At 42.0% G+C, this 19,655-nt stretch overlaps 1 protein-coding gene across 1 annotated transcript; it reads right to left on the reverse strand.

Annotated features, from left to right (window-relative positions):
• Positions 1–3,708: 3,708 nt before the first annotated feature.
• Positions 3,709–18,215, reverse strand: LOC134184687 (E3 ubiquitin-protein ligase rnf213-alpha-like). Its single transcript, XM_062652432.1, has 32 exons — positions 18,004–18,215; positions 17,782–17,941; positions 17,493–17,713; positions 17,103–17,429; positions 10,223–17,041; positions 9,937–10,167; positions 9,702–9,883; positions 9,526–9,631; positions 9,333–9,436; positions 9,082–9,267; positions 8,761–9,021; positions 8,581–8,698; positions 8,077–8,523; positions 7,898–8,017; positions 7,727–7,834; positions 7,416–7,667; positions 7,282–7,357; positions 7,188–7,222; positions 7,047–7,129; positions 6,837–6,990; positions 6,563–6,755; positions 6,418–6,509; positions 6,296–6,353; positions 6,056–6,237; positions 5,853–5,994; positions 5,709–5,792; positions 5,468–5,651; positions 5,199–5,406; positions 5,071–5,145; positions 4,724–5,011; positions 4,061–4,236; positions 3,709–4,001 (listed from the first exon to the last, which is right to left on the reverse strand). The coding sequence occupies exons 1-32, from the start codon at positions 18,058–18,060 to the stop codon at positions 3,860–3,862; spliced, it is 11,871 nt and encodes a 3,956-aa protein (XP_062508416.1). The 5' UTR covers positions 18,061–18,215; the 3' UTR covers positions 3,709–3,859.
• Positions 18,216–19,655: the final 1,440 nt, after the last annotated feature.

Genomic DNA, 19,655 nt, shown 5'->3' on the forward strand with positions numbered 1-19,655 from the left:
TGTCCGTCTGTTTGCCTGTCTGTCTGTCAATATATACATATTTCGTATTCGAATTAGGATAGAGTAGCAAATGACTAACTGCGTTTGTCCTACAATAAAAGCAATAGAAAACAACCAGCAACTAACTAAAATATATATTTAACTACCAATTGGTTAAACGGAATCATGTAATTCCTTTTTAATAGAATATCTACGAGTTTGGGCACTTGGCTTGTTTCGACAAGGCATTATGATTTTCTTCAAAAATACATCGGCATTTTCAACGTTTCAATCGAATGGCAATTGTTTGACGCCAATATTCTTTAAACTCTGCCCTGTTTGATTTTCAAAGATATCCTTTGATCGTTTTGACTAGTCATCTAAATAGGTCTCTGCAATGTTGCCCATCTCTCAAAATGTTTCAAGACTAGTGGAATAACTCTCACAGACCCAACAGGATGTTTTTCTTTCTTATAATGAGCCAACTTCCTATCTTCTCTTCTAGCAGCGGCTGCTTCCTCCATAATGGCTGACGTTGGAAATATGTCCGAACTCCACGGATGAGCAAGTGCTATATCCAATTCTACGTTGGAACCAATACGAGTGTAAGAAACAGCAATGTCTGGGCGGCTGTGAGATGCAGCATATCTATCTTTTGGCTCATTTTTATTGAATTTTGAGATCGTTTAGACACTTTGACCTCACAGTCATGATCGAGTCATGTGACCACACAGGACAACCCCCTGTTTTGCATGTAATCTGATAATACCCGCGTGAGTTACGAGTTGCTCGTCCACAGTCACACGCCTGAATATTATCACACAAATGCAAGGGAAGTCCAAGTCTCAGGTAAGCCGCAAACCGAAATTTGGAGGGTTTAAGTGCGAGCTTCCCTGAAGTTGGAATAGCAGACAACCAAAAGCCGGCACCTTTGCGTTGCAGAGAGCGAAGTCTAGCGCCATCACGAAGTGAAGTTGCATTGTCAACTACACAAGTAGCTTCCATTTTAGCATTTTATTTTGAAAACTTGTGTTAAAGCCTCCTTGACTGAGACAACATCTTCAATAAGGACTGGGATTGTGGTACAATTGAATTTAGTTTCTGACCTAGACAACTAAAGAGGGTGTTGACAAGGCAACTTTGTCTATTTCAGGTTTTATGTCTAGAAAACGAATGGGCTTACGAAGCAAGGAAGGCTGATGAAGCAACCGATTGAACGAATGACATACCAAAACCACCATACCTTGATTGGTTGGGTTGCTTAGTGCCATACAGTGTCATCTATTGAGTTGGAACCAAGCAAAGTGGTAAATGTTGGCCTCGATTGAAGGTCGTACAGATCAGCTGCTGACTCGAGAAGTTCTGGTGTTACTAAACGAGCTAAGCGATTAATTCGAGGATTGTCACAGAGTCTTAGTAATAGCATGGCACTTTGAATATCGTCCAGCTCTGGCAGCTGTTTGCAAAAGTTGTCTCCTGATTTTGCTCTCCCAACACATTATTCTTGTATAAACTGAACCTTTCAATTGAACTGCCTAGAATTGTTGAACCACTATAGTTGATAGGAATAGTGGTTTGAGAGCTTAACTGACTAGAAAGTGGAGTAGGGCTGTAGATCTCACATTTGTGGTCTGCTATTTCAAGGTGTATTGTGATGAAAGCTGCTCTGAGATTTTCCAAGACAAAAAGAACTTCAATTGTGGACCCAAAAGAAACACATCATCGAGGTAAGCTACAACTCGCATTTTAGGGTTTTTGTTTTGAATGTTTAAGAGAATCGGGTGTATTGCAGTTGAGAACAATGCTGGTCCTAAAGGATCTCCCTGATGAATGCCTTGTTCAGAGTTGAGGTCTACTGGTTTGGTCTTCTTCAAAAATACAAAAGAATTGACATTCAGATACATCTGCTTAATATGATGAAATATGTCTGGAAAAGAAGACGACACCTCCTGCAATAACTGCGTTCGATCTAGAGAGTTGAAGGCATTTTTCACATCCGTTTTCAATACAATCCATTCAGGATTTGACTCTAAAAGCAATTGAACATGATGGACAACCTGTTGGCTGATCGGTCTAAATATTTTACCGACGGTGTATCTTTTGACCGAGAACAATATGAGATGTATGGTTTTGACGTCCGATAGTCTATCCTCCAGTCTAGCACGAATTTCCCTAAAACGGCTCATCTTATATCCACGCACCAAATATGAAATGCTCATTCTTGACCTCGGACAGTAAGTGACTGTCGTTCATTGCCGACGACTTCGAAAAAGTCAAGACATCTTTTGGTATATTTGGGTCTTTAAAAACACGCCCCCTTTGTTTCTCCGTGTGTACGCGCGTCGAATAGCAGCCATACACGTTCGGTACGCCTGTGACGACGTGCAACGGGACTGGAAATAGCTGCGAGTGATTGCACTTAATTAATATAGTAAACAGGTGAGTCTTTACTGCTCGGCTAGATAACTCCAACTAATATTAAATCTGCCCGTGCGGAGAACGGGCTATTCAGCAAATACTTATTAGACAACACATGATCATTGAAAGCAAAGCTTGACATCCCGTACAAGACCCCTTCGTTTTGATGGTATGCATGCAGTGTGATACAACAAAATAGTACAGAGCAGCCGTTTGAAAGTTACCTATAACCTTGGGCTCTGTGTCTCTAGATCATTCTAGTAAGGAATTCTCTGCTTCGTAGCTACAACCGTTGTTCAACATAGTCAACTGTAGCAAAGCCTTTTTAATTTAAAATTATTTTTATTACATCTCGTTTCGATCGCTCCATCAGTGGTTGGTGCCGGAGATGTCTATAAGCACCAATTACTTTCAGGTCGCTAGTAAGGACAAGAAAGCAAAAGCAACAGTTAATAAATTTGGTGGTGATAGTCCATAAATTATTTAATTGCGCGACGTTGCATGTGGACGGCTGAAAAAAGAGAGAATATGCTCTAGTCTAGGTCAAGAGCCAAGGGTCTGTACAATCACAATTATTGACCATTTTTGAGTCAACTAGAGGTACAATTCAGCAGGGATCACCAAATAACTGGTCCTTGGTTCCAGGTGTTCTGGTGGAAACTTGCCATTGTGCATGCCACTGAACCAGCAAACCGTTATCATTTCATGACCTTACTTCACAAAATAGCCTAGATATGGAACTGCTTTGCTGGAAAACAAAATATAGGGAAACCATGAGGATGACACCCATTCCTAGAGATATTCGAACTAAAGACAACTATCAAACAATGTGAAAAAAATCAATTTTTCTAACATCCATACTCTATTAATTAATTATGAATCATTGCATACTTTATTTAACCAGTTGTACCTGTCAGCGCAGTATCAGTGACCTGAAGCGTCTCAAAACCGTTTCCTTTCCTCAACACCTTTCACAAGGTATGACAAACACTTGTATACAATAAAGAAAATATATGCGATACTTCGTTTCCTCCAAGGAACTAGTACCTATCAATGACAGACTTCAAGTTATGATACTGTCAGGAAAGCTCACTAAAATATTGGAGTTGCTTGTCTAAACGATTGACATTAAACCATGACTATTACTAGTTTTCTAATTCACACTCAATCAAAATATTATTATCATTTGAATTAATGGGATTGCACCAGACCATGCATATCCTTGCTCGAAAAACAAAAAGCATGCAGTAATAATGACTACGCGAGACTTGCTAATATATCTGCAATGTACCCTCTAGCCATAATGCCATCTGGTCACGACGAAAAATTGTATTCAATCAACAATCATCTAGCAATAATAGCACATTTCCTAAAACAGTTAATAAGGCAATACAAAAATTCATTCTTTTTCAGCTAACGAATCCTGAGCACTAGCATACCAAACGTAACCTCGATTAATTAGTTATCTTGTATTTGATAATTCCATCTCGAGCTTGACTGCAATATTCCAGGAATGTATGATGTGTTGAAGTTGAACTTGAGGTGAGATGTGATCCAAACCCTGAAGACGGGAACCATGCAGTTCCGTCATTGCAAGACACAACCTATACGACCTCACTATTACAACAAAGTAACGTTCATAAAGCAGTTGTGCATGACTAACTCATATTCCTCCATTGCTGGAGTTTCATCCCACTGTGGAAGCTCGAGCATTATAATTTCAACCAGCTCTGACAAAAAGTCCTCAATGTTTAGCTTTCTCAAAGCTTTGATTAGTTCTTGACGCATCGCATTATTCATCTTCTGCCGGAACTTCGATGAAACATGGTCAAATGGCTCCTGGAAAGAAAATATGTGGCATAAACACTAAAGTTTAAAGAATTTGGAGTATGTGTGTGTGTGTGTGTGTGTGTGTGTGTGTGTGTGTGTGTGTGTGTGTGTGTGAGAGAGAGAGAGAAAGAGAGAGATAGATAGAGAGAGAGTGAGAAAGAGAGGGAGTGCCCGCGTCCGTGCGGCGTGCGTATGGTGTGCGTGTACTGTGTGCGTGTGCTGTGCGCGCGTGATGTGTGCGCGTGCGGTGGGTGTGCAGTGGGTGTGCGGTACGTGTGCGGTGCTTGTGCTGTACGCGTGTGGTATGTGTGCGGTGCTTATGCCGTACGTTTGCGGTACGTGTGCGGTACTCGTGCGCGCGTGTTCTTGTGCGGTGCTGTGCGCGCGTGTTCGTGTGTGGTGCTTGTGCGCGCGTGTTCGTGTGCGGTGCTCGTGCGCGCGCGCGCGCGTGTGTGTGTGTGTGCTCGTGCGTGCATACGTTTTGTAGCAATCAGACCTGTCTCGCCACAGACAGTCGTTTTTCCTTCTCTATCGTCAAAAAACGCCATAAAGACTTCACGTGCTTCAAACGGCAGAATTGCTGTGCCCTGGCGCTTACTAGACTAGACTCGGCTGGCATCTTTAAAGTGTCGTGAACAAAAGTATTCAGAAGCTCTTCAGGTGACCAACTGAGTGACACTAAGAAATTGATAACGATAGTGAGCACAGCCAGCACGTTGTGTATGTCCGTCAGATCGTGGAGCTCAAAACTAATCTGACGTTGGACAGAAACAGGAACTTCCTCCTAAACAACATCTATCATTCAAATGATCATGATGACTGTGACAATAAGTCCTTCCTGACCTGATTAATTCTCTGATCTAAGCGCACAAACAGCGCCGTGTTGTAAACTTCCTTGCGGTATGCAACACGATAATCCTGACGAAAGCGTATTCAATATACTGTTATCAAACATCAATCGAAAGATCAACCTTCATATCGATGTGTGGCCTTCCGGCGACAAAGCGATCAACGATTTGCTTCTCCAGAGCGGGTAGGTTGTAGGAAATCTCAGTTCTTGCGCCAACGGCGAGAGAGTAGTCACAGTGAGCAAGAACGAGAGGCATTAGATCGCGCTCGACGTCATATGCAACGAGATAAGCTAGTGTGACATCGTCTGTCGACACTCGATTAGGTTCCCTAATTTTCCAAAAAAATAGTAATATGCACACAGCAAAGAGAAAGATAGGAAGCACATTACCCTGTTTGTCCTGATATTCTCCGGTAATTTGCAACAAATTCATTGTGAGTGCAGTTTACAAGATAATCAACCAAACTTGTAGCACACGTTCCCTCTTCCACTGTTCTTGGTAAGAGAAAGGCGATGGATGTGTGTTTGTCGACGTAGACAAGCTCGTGCTCCTTTTTCTTTGGTCTAAGTCGGCCTGTTCCAGAGCTCATGTGACGAAATCGACCATTTAATAGTATACATCCAAACTAACCATGAATTAAAACAAATTGCCTAACAAGTAGCCACGCCTTATTGAAGTTTTCTATCAGATTCTCAAATGTCCGCCTTTCTTCATCTGTACATGTACAACGTCTGTATAAGTACAGTACGGTGACATAACAGCAAACCAACTTACAGTCTTCAATAGATTCAAGGAAGCTTCCCACACGAAAAGTCAGTGCTTCCTCATGTGACAGTTTCCTGTCATACTTGTTCAGCATCATCTTCTGCAGTTTGATAATATCAGGAACATACAGCAACGCTCTCAACTTAGGCTCCTGCGTAGCAAACTATGTAGCAACGCGTCTTGACTATCGAAATAAACAAAGTACTAATTACTTGTCGGAGAAACTCTTTCAAAAGTTGACAATCGTTGTTTGCAGTTGAGCATGTTTGCTGTAGTAAAGTGTGAGAAAGGTGGTCGATGCTCACTGCTACACGATGTCGCCACAAACAAGAAGCGGATTTTGATCCAGGAGGATCTTCTAGCTCGTACACAAGCCTAAGCAATTTGCTATTCCCTGCAGGCAAATAAGAGCAATTTTTCGTCTCTGAAGCGATGGTATACAGTTAGGTTACCGCGTTTGTGATCGTTCATAATTTGTTGAATCCAGTACGTCATGCTGCTATGCATCTCCTTTGATCGAACGAAGGAGTATATCACTATGGTCTGTATGACCTATGGAATACTTTATACTTGCCTGGAATGTCGGTAATATGTAGTTTTTACTAATACATTCCTCCCACGAATTACGCTCCTGCGCTGTCAACAAGCGACCGTCTCCGGTAACACCTAACGCACAAAGCTATATAAGACTGCCATCATCACATGCCTATACCCGTTACTTTGAGCAGCTTGCGCATTTTCAGCAATTCGATTAAGCAACTTATGGCAAATAGTGACGCCGTCTTCAATAGTTCTTCCAACTGCTTTAGCAAACAAGCGAGCATCAAGCTCAAAATGAGACCAAAAGAAATCAGGAAGATCGCGCTGATTGACCGGTGCCTTAACAAAATGATTGAGCCCAACAAGAACCTTCTATAAACATTATTGTCATCAGCCTGCTTTTTCAAAATTATTAATATTTCTACAACATTGTATCCAAACAACTTTACGTACTTGCTGTTGACTGCAAGATGCCCAGACAAGTACACCGTGCAAAAGTATGCGCACCAACGCACAAGCTGGAGGTGACAGACTTCGCTCTGGTGTAGGATCTTGAGATCTCCTGTTGGTTGGGCCAAGAATGTAGCCTGTTTGCACTCTAGCACGACTATAAAATTAAGAATATCAAAAGTGGACAACAAAAAGAGATTGTTTTTGCATTACTCGGAGGCTTTCGGGTCTCCAGTATTTACTCCTATCGTTTCCCCACAATCAGGACACAGCAAATTAACGACAGGTTGACCACACTAAATAAGAGCAAATGTAACGAATTCGAACCCTCAAACAATACGTTGGTTGACCCACATTGGTAACAAGATATGGATGCCCATTCCTGCACTCTTAAAAAAGAAATCTACATTCTAGTCAGGTTCGACAATAGAGTGATACACTGACTTACCACACCATTGCCTATCTTGTACCAATTGCCTGGCCTCTGCATAATAGTTATCCGGCATGGTAGGTAAATACGAATTCTAAACATATAACAAAAATCACGTAATACTGAGCAAAAACTTAGAGAAGACCACATACCACTAAAGTGTGGGGTTCATTAAGCATTAGACGAAGAGATCGAAGAAGCTTTGATTCGACACCACATAGCACTGTGAGATACACGTGAAGAGCTAGACTGGCAAGACTTCTACTCTCTGAACTCATCCGAGACGAAACTTGCAACTGTACCAACGGTCTGCCTTGATTATTGTTGACGAGTTCAGCTGCAAATGACCGTACGCTTGAAAGGACCGAAACATGTCGGCAACAATCCTCAATCAACGTCAACGTCTACCGAATTAAAACAATTATTACACAAACTATAAACATTGCCTGGCCTTGTGCCATACTTGTGAAGAAATCTGTTGGTCCACTGGTAAAGCTCGACGACAAGTAACTTCTCTGTAGATAGCTAGTAACAACGGGATAGAAGACTTTCGACCACTACCAGCTTCCTTCTGTGGCACAAAGAATTGCTGCATAATAACAACAGTTAAGGAGAGGTAAACACAGCTGCTAACCGACAATGCCTCCTTGATGTGCTTTGTTTCCCTAGAAATAACGGATTTCGCGACCGCACTGCGGAACCGCAAGTATTGTTCGCCAAGGACAACGCAGTAATCAGGTAAAACAGTATCGTCCTACGACAAAATTGCTTAAAATTGCAAGACGGTGAAAGTGGTAGTTGATTTTGCCGTACGAAATCCTGTTGTAGCCGGTCCGTTAACCACACCAAATCCAAATGGCAAATATCCCGTAACTTTCCTAGCACATCTTGCCCTCTTAGTAAAATCAACTGTTTCACTAAATATAATGCGAGCTGTGGCTCCGGCAGACCACAGCAGATCGCCTTGACAGTCTCGAGCAACTTTGTGTCGGTCACAAAGTCAAACTGACGTGAAACCAAATGCGACGAAGTAACACTTCTTTCAATTAGTCCCAATCTACGTTTCTCGTCAACGTCCAGAAGATCTCCCAAAAGGTTAGCAGTGACGACAAAACCAAACTTTGCACTAGCGACTCCTTGCAAGTAGCTCAACGAAGATAGTTCACCCTGCAACTTGCTTGATGCTGACCTCAATTCAGATACAGCAGCTTGGCATCGATCTTCGGACGTCGAACCAGCCCATTTAAGATACAAAGAATCCTACGTAATAAGATAACAGCTGATAAATTGGCAAATCATAGATATGTTCATGCCTACCTCAATACAATGCACAAAGATAACACCCAAATCTTCCAAGTCGTAAATCCTATCACTCCTTACATACTGACGTGCATTCGCAAACACCATCTCAACGTATTCAAGAGTTAATGGTAGACTAATAAAGATGTTTAAACATGGTAACAAGAAGAAAACAGCAAATGGTCACAATGTGTTTACCTGTACTTCAGTAACATTTGCAAGATGAAAGACCTCACCACTGGACGTGGATCGATTGCATCTCGCTCAAACGGTGAAAAGGGACGAGTTGAGTTATCCGGCATTGCCAGCCTCTTCTGCACGACCATTTCCATCAGCATATGCACAAGCTCGGGTTCTGGAGGATGAGTTGTCGTTTCACTAAATGTGTACACAGAGACTAGTTCCATGAAGAAAGCAGTACAGCACTGTTTGAACTTCCTGTAATCATTGCTAGCTTGCCTAGACAGAATTCAATCAATGAACTTAACTATCTATATCAAAACTGCAACATAAACCGACGTGAGGGTTCTGTCGGAAACGTTTCGAAATTTCTTAGGAATTTTGTTGTTACACAATGGACACATTAATCCTCTTTGAAGTCGTTCTTTGATGCACACTTGGCAGAAAATATGCTTGCAAGGCAATTTGACGGGGTTCCTACTCTCCCATTGATAGAAACAAATTGTGCATTCGTTGCTGTTTGGTCTGTATTGAATTAGATCTGTGGTTAACGTACAAAGACTTATTGACGATATGAACATGACATTTACCCAAATAGATGTGAACTATAATCTTCAGCTGATTGGTTCAAAAATCTCTGAAGTACACGAATTGTGTGTGCCTTTGTGAAATCAAGTTCGATGCTCTTCAAAATCTACGTTATTATACGACAGAATATATTTAGTTAACCAATAAGTTGTTCCTGTAGCTCATGATCGAAAACAACATGTTAGTTACTGTAACCTGATACAAGGTGAATGGCAATGCGACAACGAATGGGTTGTTGTGAGTTATAGACTCGGTGTGCTCGAGAAAAAGTTTTACAGCAGAATATAATGCCCACGTATTTCTAATGAAAACACCAACCATTCACCTATTTCTTCCGACATCACAAAACAACCTCGTTAAAGCTCACTCACTTGACGTCGTCGTGCAGAGCGCTTCTTATGTTACCAGCAAATGACAACGCCAGCCATGACTCTATGACAGGTTTAACTGATTGCATTCTCTTTATCCACGTACTTCTTTGAGAGATATTTTGAAGTGCCCCTTCCGGAAACAATTCTTCCAACAGTAAAGGAGCAGCCATAACATCTGTAAGCTAGAGAAAGACATCAGATGCTGTTACAACTATACCTGTATCAATGCACTTACCACTTCATCTAGGTGTACTCCTTGCATTTGACGGTGAACGTTAGCAACTTTGTCCGGCATGTGATGCAAAATATCCTTTAAGCTCGACAAGCGAGTCTTGACATGTGCAAAAGCGGCATGGATCGATGGTATCGTCAGATTTAGGCCGCTGCTTGTCTCCTCTACCTCCTCACCGTTGAGCTCGCCAGACTGTATTTCATGCAATCCACTAATAATTGTTGATTCGACCAACTAAAACAGATAAAGTTTTTCTCTAATTACAAAAGCAAGATGGGAAGTCAAACACCTTCATTTCTTCTATTGATGAGACGTTGTAAACCATGTGAATAAAGTCGTACAGATACCGACGGCCAAGCTCGTCAGCACACTGACTACTGACTTCACCGACTTTGCGTACTACTGTACCAAGTTCGCTGCTATCAAAGAGACGCTGCACAGTTGTAACAATCTTCTCGCCTCGGTCAGCTGCCATATCCTTAGCCCTTTTCATCATGTCATCTAATTCTAGCCTGACGATGTACGAGAAAGGAAATTGAGCAGAGAAAAGATGCTCGTTCAAGCCCGATGACAGCACACGAACTCGTTGGCTTACAGCTTTTTGAATTGGAGACAAAAAATCGTAGTCATGACCACTTATCAGTGAACTGTTAAAGATATTAAGCCAAAGATCAGTCAACCAACTCCTACTTCCCGCTGCCACTTCTTCCAGCAACATCAGGTTGTGGTTACGATCGACAAAAGCAATTATTTTGGAAAGCACGGGCGTCACCGTATCTACAATGCGCAACCACAATGTGCGGCAAAAGGTTCCTCCCTTATGGAGACTGCTGTAACTAAGAGCTTCGTTCCGCACCCACGCAGTCGCCGAGGTCGACTCCTGGTGACTCTCCTGTTCTTGAAGAAGTCGAATAACTTGATGTTTCAGCTGTTTAAAAAATTGATCACACGTTGGTACATCTAGCAGACTGTCACCTGGCAATAACTGCATAAGAATGTGAATTCGCCTAGAAGTGTTGTCAATTGACTCGTCCATGTCGTCCAAAAGACTGACAGCTCCATGTATGCAAAATCGCAGTACTGCATTAGCATTCAAAACGGGCGCCGCCTCAGTCAAGGTTTCATTCTGTTCACTGCGCACCACGTCTTTAGACATATCGGATCCCAAGTCAACGTCAACATTCCATACCTGACATTCTGCCGCGGTTCCTAATAAAGAACTTATTTTCTTGTTTACTAATGAGGTAATCGAGGGAGTGAAGACTTGATTTGCTGGACGTAATTCATCAATATGAACTTCGTCCCACACGCCGCCTTGAAATCCCCTGAAGAAACCTCCCCTGACTCGCGGCAACTGAATGACTAAAACCAAATGTCGAAGGTAACAACATTTTAGTTCTAGCGATTCTTCTAATGCTTGTGCAAGGGACGATTCACGCTCTTCCTGCACTAAATATCGAGCGCAAGCCACCAGTTCACTGTGCATATCACCATCTTCACACTGCACCAATAGAACTCTGTCTTGTGGCGATTCATGGTTATAGAATTCTCTCAATCTTTTCACAAATTGCTGTTCGTTGTCAAACTGCTGTAATGCTATTGAGTCAATATGAATACCTAAAGCTTTGCGGAACTCTGTCAGTCCAACAAAGAGAAGACGAGAGTGAGTTGTAACTTGCAGCAAGAGACTCTCTTCTGTATCGCTCTCCACAAGCTTGGCTTTAAGGTAATCTAGAAGACTGGAATGTCGTTGTTGAGAAAAGTATATGTCCCACAAATGATTCGCTTCGCAAGAAAGTTGAGATACGTGCAAACGAGCGACAGCATCAGGAGTTGCGCAGTTGAGAAGAGAATTTACAGCGAGTTCAAAATAATAGTCGATTTCTTCTCTCGCGTTGCGAAACAAGCTCGCTCTTTCCCACACCACTTTCCTCCTAAAAGCCTGTAGAACAACAGTGGCGGCTGCATCGTCATTGAAACCGACAAAAGAATCGGCTACTGAAAACTTTGTTTGCCCCTTGTCATCGGAACGCCAAACGTGTTGTTGTGCATCTACGGATGCAAACAGCTTTGCCCACTTATTCACGCGATCGACGATGACTTGCTGTTCGGGCGACAATACAGATTCCATAGCCAGGAAGTGCTTCTCCATTCGGTTGATCAAAGGAATTGGAAACTTATCGTACACCTCAGTCTGTTCTGCTATCAATATTAATCTGAAGTCCTTGTGAACTTGACATTTAACTCTGTGATTACCAAGACCAAGATCAACAAACCTCTGACCACCGTGATACACGTAATATTGATTTAACGCATCATACAAGCTCTCATACAACTTGTTCAAGTTGAGAAGAACAACCATCCGACCTGTTGCCATACACACTTTGATGCGATTGATCGTACGGCATACGTGCGTATATTCTTGATCTTTTGGAAAACTACTACCAAAAATAATGACAGGGTCATTGTCATTCAAAATTCGTTGACGTAAGATATTGAGAGCTGCATAATTCTTTGTTAACAGCAACAGATACCGACTTTCGCAAAGAGTGGTCACACTCTCTTCTTGCAGATTGGCTTGAATGAGACCAACAGCACTGTTATCCAATTTCTCTGCATACTCAGACTTTCGATTGTCCGCAGCAACTGAGCAACAACGGCGAAATACGGAGATTATTTTATCGTCAGTTTGGCCGCCAAAATTCCTTCTCACTGCATGTTCCAGTTGATTCCAGGTGGGAAGTTTCTTGCTCATCAGACACAGCGAAAACAACATTTTGACGAGACTATAGAAATCTCGAAGTCCAAAGAATTCGCGCTTTTGAGTTCTATAAATATCTTTGTAAGCACAGGCTAGACCATCAAATAAGGAAGATAACAAGGTTTGTGTATGACGGTCTGAGCTGCATATACCTTGCGCACTCACAATCAGCTCATTGCTGTCAGGTACCTCTCTATTGACAAGTATACCTCTATTCATTTTGGCCGGATCTAAAGCCCAGTTCGATAATCCAACGAAAGCAACTCGATTGGATTGACAGTTTATTGTTTCTTCGACGTCATCCGAACCTGCAGTACAGTCATCCAAGAGTGGATGCAGCGCCTTAAGAGGAAGACGCGGTGAGTCTTCTGCCAGTCCGACTTCGTCCAGAACAACGCAAGACACAAACTTCTCAATGCCGCGTTCTTTCTGCGCTCTTTGACACTGTTTGAACACTCCAATTATACCGTCTGCAGTTGAGACAGTACTACATTGATAGGACACCATTTGACATTGTCTGAGAGCTTGAAACAGGGTAGAACTTGACAAATGTCCTTTCATAGATTTCTTGACAACAACCTTGGCAAGGGACTTTGAGCTTCCCGGTTTTCCAACCAGAAACAAAGGAATACGAAGATCGATGCAAACAATCATCATAAAGACGTTCTCACTGAGAGCATGATTCCTTGCTATTTGAGGAGGAAGTTCTAACTCATCGAGAAATACTTGCTGACAGGTTGCGATTTCCCTCTCGATCTGTTCGGCTCCACCTTGGATACTGCAAGGAGCTTTAAAACGTGGAGCAATATACTCAAGGAAAGGCCGTCTTTCTCGAAGTTTAGCTTGGTAACAAACTCCTAGGGCTAAGATAAACGAACGTGTCAAATATCCAAGTTGTGGTAGCTGTCTGTTTGCCGGTAACTGCGCTTGACGTTGGTCGTGTTTGTCTGACATGCGATGTTCCAGTTGTTCACGCAAATTGTAGAACCAAACCATTACCATCATGGCTCTTTCTACGTCTCTAAGACTAACGAAACTGCACTCGTCATCTTGTTTCCTCATGTAACTTTGTGCAGCTGCCAGCACTTCCGTAATGACTTCTACTAAATTGTGGACATTCGGAATAGATTGTCTGATTGCCACACGACGACTGACAATCTGTTTGACGTAGAGCCTTTCTATGGCTGGATTCAGCTGTCCAAAGTCCCATACAAGTGCTTTCATGCTTTCTGGTAGGTCATGCACACGATAGACTAAATGACGCAAAGGAATGTGTCCAAGCTTGTCTTCCGTTTCGTCTGCACTGACGTGGTAACCGAGACCGGCCGACTCTAGACGTTCAATCATTTCTTTCGTGTGCTTTCTGTAAGGATTACAAGTAGCAATGACCTGAAGAGATGATCCCAGTCCTTCCACTTTCCTTCCATTCACACGTTTATCACACATCAACTCCTTAATCAGCCCCAGTGCATCTGTAGTATTTGCCTCGTCAAAGAATAGCACAGTTTGAATTTTAGATCCAGGATAATCTCTTCTATTGTCACGAGCAAGACGTTCGGCTTCATGCACTGTCGCAACTATGTCTCTTCTGGTTACGCCTCCGTGAACTTTCATTAATATCATGTTTCTTGCTCCGGTCAAGTTTGATTGTAGAGAACACATGTAACGAATCAATCTCGTTTTGCCACAACCGGTCTCTCCCATTATAATGACGGGAATGCCACAACGAAAACGCATTTGTATAGCCAAAACCTTTTTCACATTATCCATTGTCAGTTCGTAAGTGTCATCCGGGTCGTACACATTTTCTACTCCCATGACAGCACATAGCACCTTCAGCTTACGATCTTTTGTCCAATTATCGCAGTTTTCTTGCAGACGAAATTCTTGCCTGTAAAGAGCTGCACTTAGGTCGCTTGACATGATGGAGTCCAAAACTTGATCATTTCGCGGATCTATCAGTCGACCATCTCGAGTAATCTGAACTTCTACAAACGTCACCGAATGTCTGTCTTCGTTGAAAAACATGTAAGGATGAGAAGAATGCTCCCAACGTCGACGTAAAACCATCAATTGTGTTTGATTGGAAATGGATGCTTGGAAATCATCAACAGACTGCGTTGCAAAGTCTCTCGACATAAAAATCATAAATTTGATAACAAATTGCTTAAAACCAGGTAAATCGTTGCCACAAGCCTCAGGATTGCAAAAATCATTTTTCTCGCAATCACGCAGTTGACTGCTGAGAAAGTTAACGAAGTATTTAAGTTGACTCCAAGTTGGATTATCGAGTCCGCAATTAGACAACAAGGTTTGCAAGCACGTTAGATGAGTTCCCTCTATGTTAGAGGCACGAAAAGTAAACGGATCAAGATTTTCATTTCTATTGTACCGTTCGAGATATTGAAATGCTCTCTGAACATTAGAATTTCGAAATTCTCTGTCGTCCATATCCGGGTCACCTACCTTTGGAGTTGCTCCACTAGTCAAATAGCGCTCTGCTTCCTCGGGTGAGTTGCAACTAACCGATGGCAACCAATCACAGAAACGAATATTTGCTTTCCGTTTAGAACCACTAACTTGGCGAGTCATAGTTGCTGATGCAACTCCACTTTGCTTTTGATCAATCATTGCAGCAGTCGACGTTATCTCTACAACATACAAATCGTCTTGACTCCGTCTCCAAACGTGTCCTTCGGAGTCAGAAATTTCTCCCAGTATCAGCAAACTGAAAAGGAAAATGTCCAATCCTTTGACTACACAAGGAGAAACGTCGATGTGAATGAGTCGCGCTAAAGGTGGTTCAGAGGAAGAAGACATCGGCAGCAAAATTTCCAATACCATGTTTGTGTTAACTTCTGTCTCATGTAACGGAATCACGAAATGAAGAGGCCTATTTGACGTGTTACAAAGACCAGTTCTCGCAAAGCGGTTTTGAGGAAGATCGCTCAACATTTGTGCGATGTGATCTATAAAGAACGATTTACCATCGCCTGCTCGACTTGATCTTACTACTCTTACAGAACTATTTTGGTGATCTAAAGACGCGGCAGAAAAGAGTTGTCCGCCTAAGCCGAGATGGCTAGAAGGCATTCTATAGAACTTGTCTCTAAGATAAGACTGAATTTCTGATAACGACGGGAGAGGAACATTGGCTCTTCTGTAAGAGTCAAGAGCATCGATCATGTACGATTTACTTTCATTTTCAGCCGAGCAGCAAATGACCACCAACTTATAGGCAACATAACGCATTTTGCTGTGAAAATTCTGAGTTAACCTTTGAAACTCCTCCCAAGACTTCCTACTGACTTCGTAGCTCAGACTATCTGCCCTCGCCAGGCAAAAAAGGCGTCCGGGATTGGGATCTAGCAGCGCTCTCCGCCAAAACAAACAAATTTCTTCTACACAAGTAGTAGTAGTGCATATAAGAACTTCCTGAGCTGAAGGAAGAACCAAGCGAAAGTCGCGCATGTATAAGCTCAAGATTCCTCGTAACAAATCATTCTGATGAACAATGACGAGGTTAGGTTCTCCACTGCGAAATTGATCTGCAGGAAACGATCGTTCCGGCCAATTGGGAAAAGAAGACGCTAAATACTCCAATACCTTTCCAAGCATTTCTAATGACAAGTAAACCGATTTGACCGTTTGCTCTCGATCATCAGAACCTTCTTGCATTTGCTGCATAGAAGAATAGGAACACCAAACAAAATTCGTTCCTGGCAATTGAGTTAAAATCTGATTGCTTAGATGATCAATGCAATAGGCGACCGCCCTATTTAAATCCCGATTGTTTGCATTGAGTGCAACAATGGCAGATTCCCGCGAAAAGCCCATCTCTGTGATATGCCTGATGTCAGAATCACTCAGTAATTGATGGGCCATGTCTTCCAAGCCTGCAGGTTGTTGGGCAAAAAAATTGTGTGCTTTCTTCATGGCATCTTTTACTGCACAAATAGTGCACTTCGGATTGACGGCACCGAGAAGTGCCAACATTGTCCCAAGGCGAACGTCGCTATTGCCATCAACATTTAATTCACCCAAATACTGACGTAGAAGCAATAATTGAGGAGTAGTAAAATAATTAAGGCAATAATAATGAGAACGAAATGATTCCACTTCACGCTGCCAGTTGGCAAGATGCATTGACAAATTGTCTAGGTCATGCTTTAAGTCCTCAAGTAAAGATTTCAATTCACCTTCCTGTACTTTGCTCGCCACTCCTGTGTCCACGGCAGACGAAATCTTTTTGCAACGATATTTGCGATTCCAGGAAAGGTAACGGTCGTGACCAGCCTTTCGCATCTTGATAAAGATTTTGGCTATCGATATAACATGTTCTAAAACCTATAAGCAACATAACAGTCATAGCATATCCGCAAAATAGGACGAATGTGTACCGCCTTACATCGACGAAAGCATCCACATCGTCAGTTCGTGTCTTGTTATTACGTCCTGATATCAGCATCAGTTTGCTTTGCAAATCCAAGAGATCATGAAGACGAAACTCTTTTCCAGCGCCTGCTGTCTCGGTTCCCTCCGCTACAATCTGCAGCTTAATGCAATCTTCTGTTGTCAGACTGGAGAGAAACTGGTGACCTTTTGCGTCGATACAACCAACATGATACAAACCACGCGAATTGATCATGTCCAATTGAGAGAAGGAAGAAACTTCTACTGAGCTCAAAGAATCTCTTGTTATTTTAAACTCTTCCAAGCACCTCTCACTGGATTTCTAATCATAAGAACATATATACACAAATACACGAACAATGCAAAGGTAAAGCTGTCGTTTTACCCATTTCTGTATTAAATCCTTGTCTCGACTGAATGACGTCAGCACAGTGGTGCAACATTTCTCGAATGCTTTAAATGTCATGTCATCCTTTGCTTTAAATAGAAGCGGTGCGAATCCAGCACAAGCAGCATGCAAATGTGTCACTTTCACTGTTTCATAATCTCCTTCTTCTGCCGATTTAGTGGCTGCTAGTTCAACGAAAGTCTCGAGCTCTTTCCACTCTACATGAACACAACGCAAGAACGCTTTTATACTTCTACTATAGGAGAGTCGGAATAAATTGGCTTACTTTTGATATCACGTCTGAGCCATAAAACTAAATTTGGAGCTTCAGTGAACGATTTCAAACAAGCAATATCCTCACAGGTTAACGAAGCTAAAAAATCGCTGGCAGATATTAAGTCATCTGTAAGAATTCGTATTGGTTGCTTTCGAAACTCAGGCGAGTCCTGTAAATAAACAGATATGCCGATGCGACTATATTAATAACACTTAGAATTAAAAAGCTAACCTGCCTGCAAATACTATCAATCTCTTTAAACCTACGAGAGAATTGTAATGTACACATGACATCCTTCAAAGTTTGTGCCACTACAATAGCATTTCTGAGTTTGCTGTATTTTTCTATTTGTTTCCTACGTTGTCGCTTCCATTCGGGGTCCTCTTGTTGTCCGCAAAAATCACTAATACAATCCAGTTCTTGATCAAGAATAACCGTTCCAGTTTCTGGGCTACCAAACACAACTGACACTCGCTCAAGTGGCATACTTCCAGTTACAACTTCATTGCAAATGCTTTGCCATTGATGGGCAGACGGTTTACATATCATATCTACAATCTCTGCCAGAGTAAGAGGAGGCTGCTTGTTGGTACGTGATTGAGCGACTTGCCTTCCAACGTCATTCAAGATGTGTTTGAAGATACAACTATTGCGTGCTTTCCAGGTAAGCTCGATGTACTGACGGTAACTTGAAAATTCCGAGAAACAAGACACGACCGCAGACTGACTACTGTCTTGCGGTGCAAGATTACGTATTTCTTTGTTAAAAACGTCGGCCCTAATTTTACGCGTCAGTTGAATCAAATCTTCAGATGAGCTAAAGAGCTTACAAACGTCTACAAAATTTTCCAACAAACGTCTTTCGCTTTCGTAAGCATGTAGTTGTCTCGTACGATTGTCAAGATACCTTTGGGCATCTGAGAAAATCTTGTGACTGCTTTGGTGATCGTCCCGTGTCTTGCACAAATCGAAAAAGGGAGCGGAATGCTCATTTATAACTTTAAGCTCACACACTCTTACCGAACCGTCTTTCAAAGTAGTTACTAAGTTTACCAACAGTGATTCAGCCTTTGACACAAGCTCACAGCTTTCTCCCAAAAATTTTCTCGATTTACACTTTTTGCCTAAATGACAAAATTATTCCTACATTTCAAAAATGGATCAAAAATATTTACCCGTGAGACGAAAAAACGTAGTCCACAGTGGCCAAGATAGCAGATGCTGAACCCAAACTATCTTCTCTGTCAGAATAAGAGGATTTGATTTAGGGCAGCTTTTTGTCAAGATCAACTTCAGCATGTTGCTGGAGTGGTTGAGTTGATTTGATCTTGATATAAAAGTTGTCATTAGACTCTTGACTGCTTTCTCTTGATTTCCTCCTTTCTATATCATAGCAATACCTGTAAAGTCAATCATTCCTTAACATAGTGGCAAGCATCACCTCTAGCAATCGTTCTACTGCGTTTTCTGATATTTCTTGAAAAGCTCGATCAATAACTGGATGCAGTTCAGAATCGAATAACTGACAAGCCATTTCAACTAAAATTGCTTCATTGACCTACATGTACAGGAAAAACGTATCAAGAAATTTCTAAGCCGTGCGCAGAAATCAAACCTGTTGAAACCGACAACATAATTTCTGCTGAACAAAACTCCACCATATCTGCTGCAAAACGTCAGATAGCGCGTCACACTTAAGAACTGTATCCCACAGCTATGGTCCAATCACGAGTTACATAAATACACAAGCCTAGTGAAACTTATTGAGTGCAGGACCTTTAGTTCCTTTCTCAGAGAGCTTAAATCTTTTGAGCGATAATGATTTTTGTCCATCCACGTAGAAACGACTTGAATCGTTTCGTAGAGCTGTTTCTGAGCAAACA

The sequence above is a fragment of the Corticium candelabrum genome, chromosome 9 (genome assembly GCF_963422355.1).
Source record: "Corticium candelabrum chromosome 9, ooCorCand1.1, whole genome shotgun sequence".
Classification (NCBI taxonomy): Eukaryota; Metazoa; Porifera; class Homoscleromorpha; order Homosclerophorida; family Plakinidae; genus Corticium; species Corticium candelabrum.

What these genes read in the sequence shown, in the direction of transcription:
- LOC134184687 (XM_062652432.1), bottom strand. Translation starts at nt 18,060, where the DNA reads ATGTGTACATTACAATTCTCTCGTAGGTTTAAAGAGATTGATAGTATT. An exon ending in GAGTACACCTAGATGAAGTG is followed by an intron (nt 9,884 to 9,936) that starts GTAAGTGCATTG and finishes GTCTTTCTCTAG; the next exon opens with CTTACAGATGTTATGGCTGC. An exon ending in ACCGGCTACAACAGGATTTC is followed by an intron (nt 8,018 to 8,076) that starts GTACGGCAAAAT and finishes ATTTTGTCGTAG; the next exon opens with GACGATACTGTTTTACCTGA.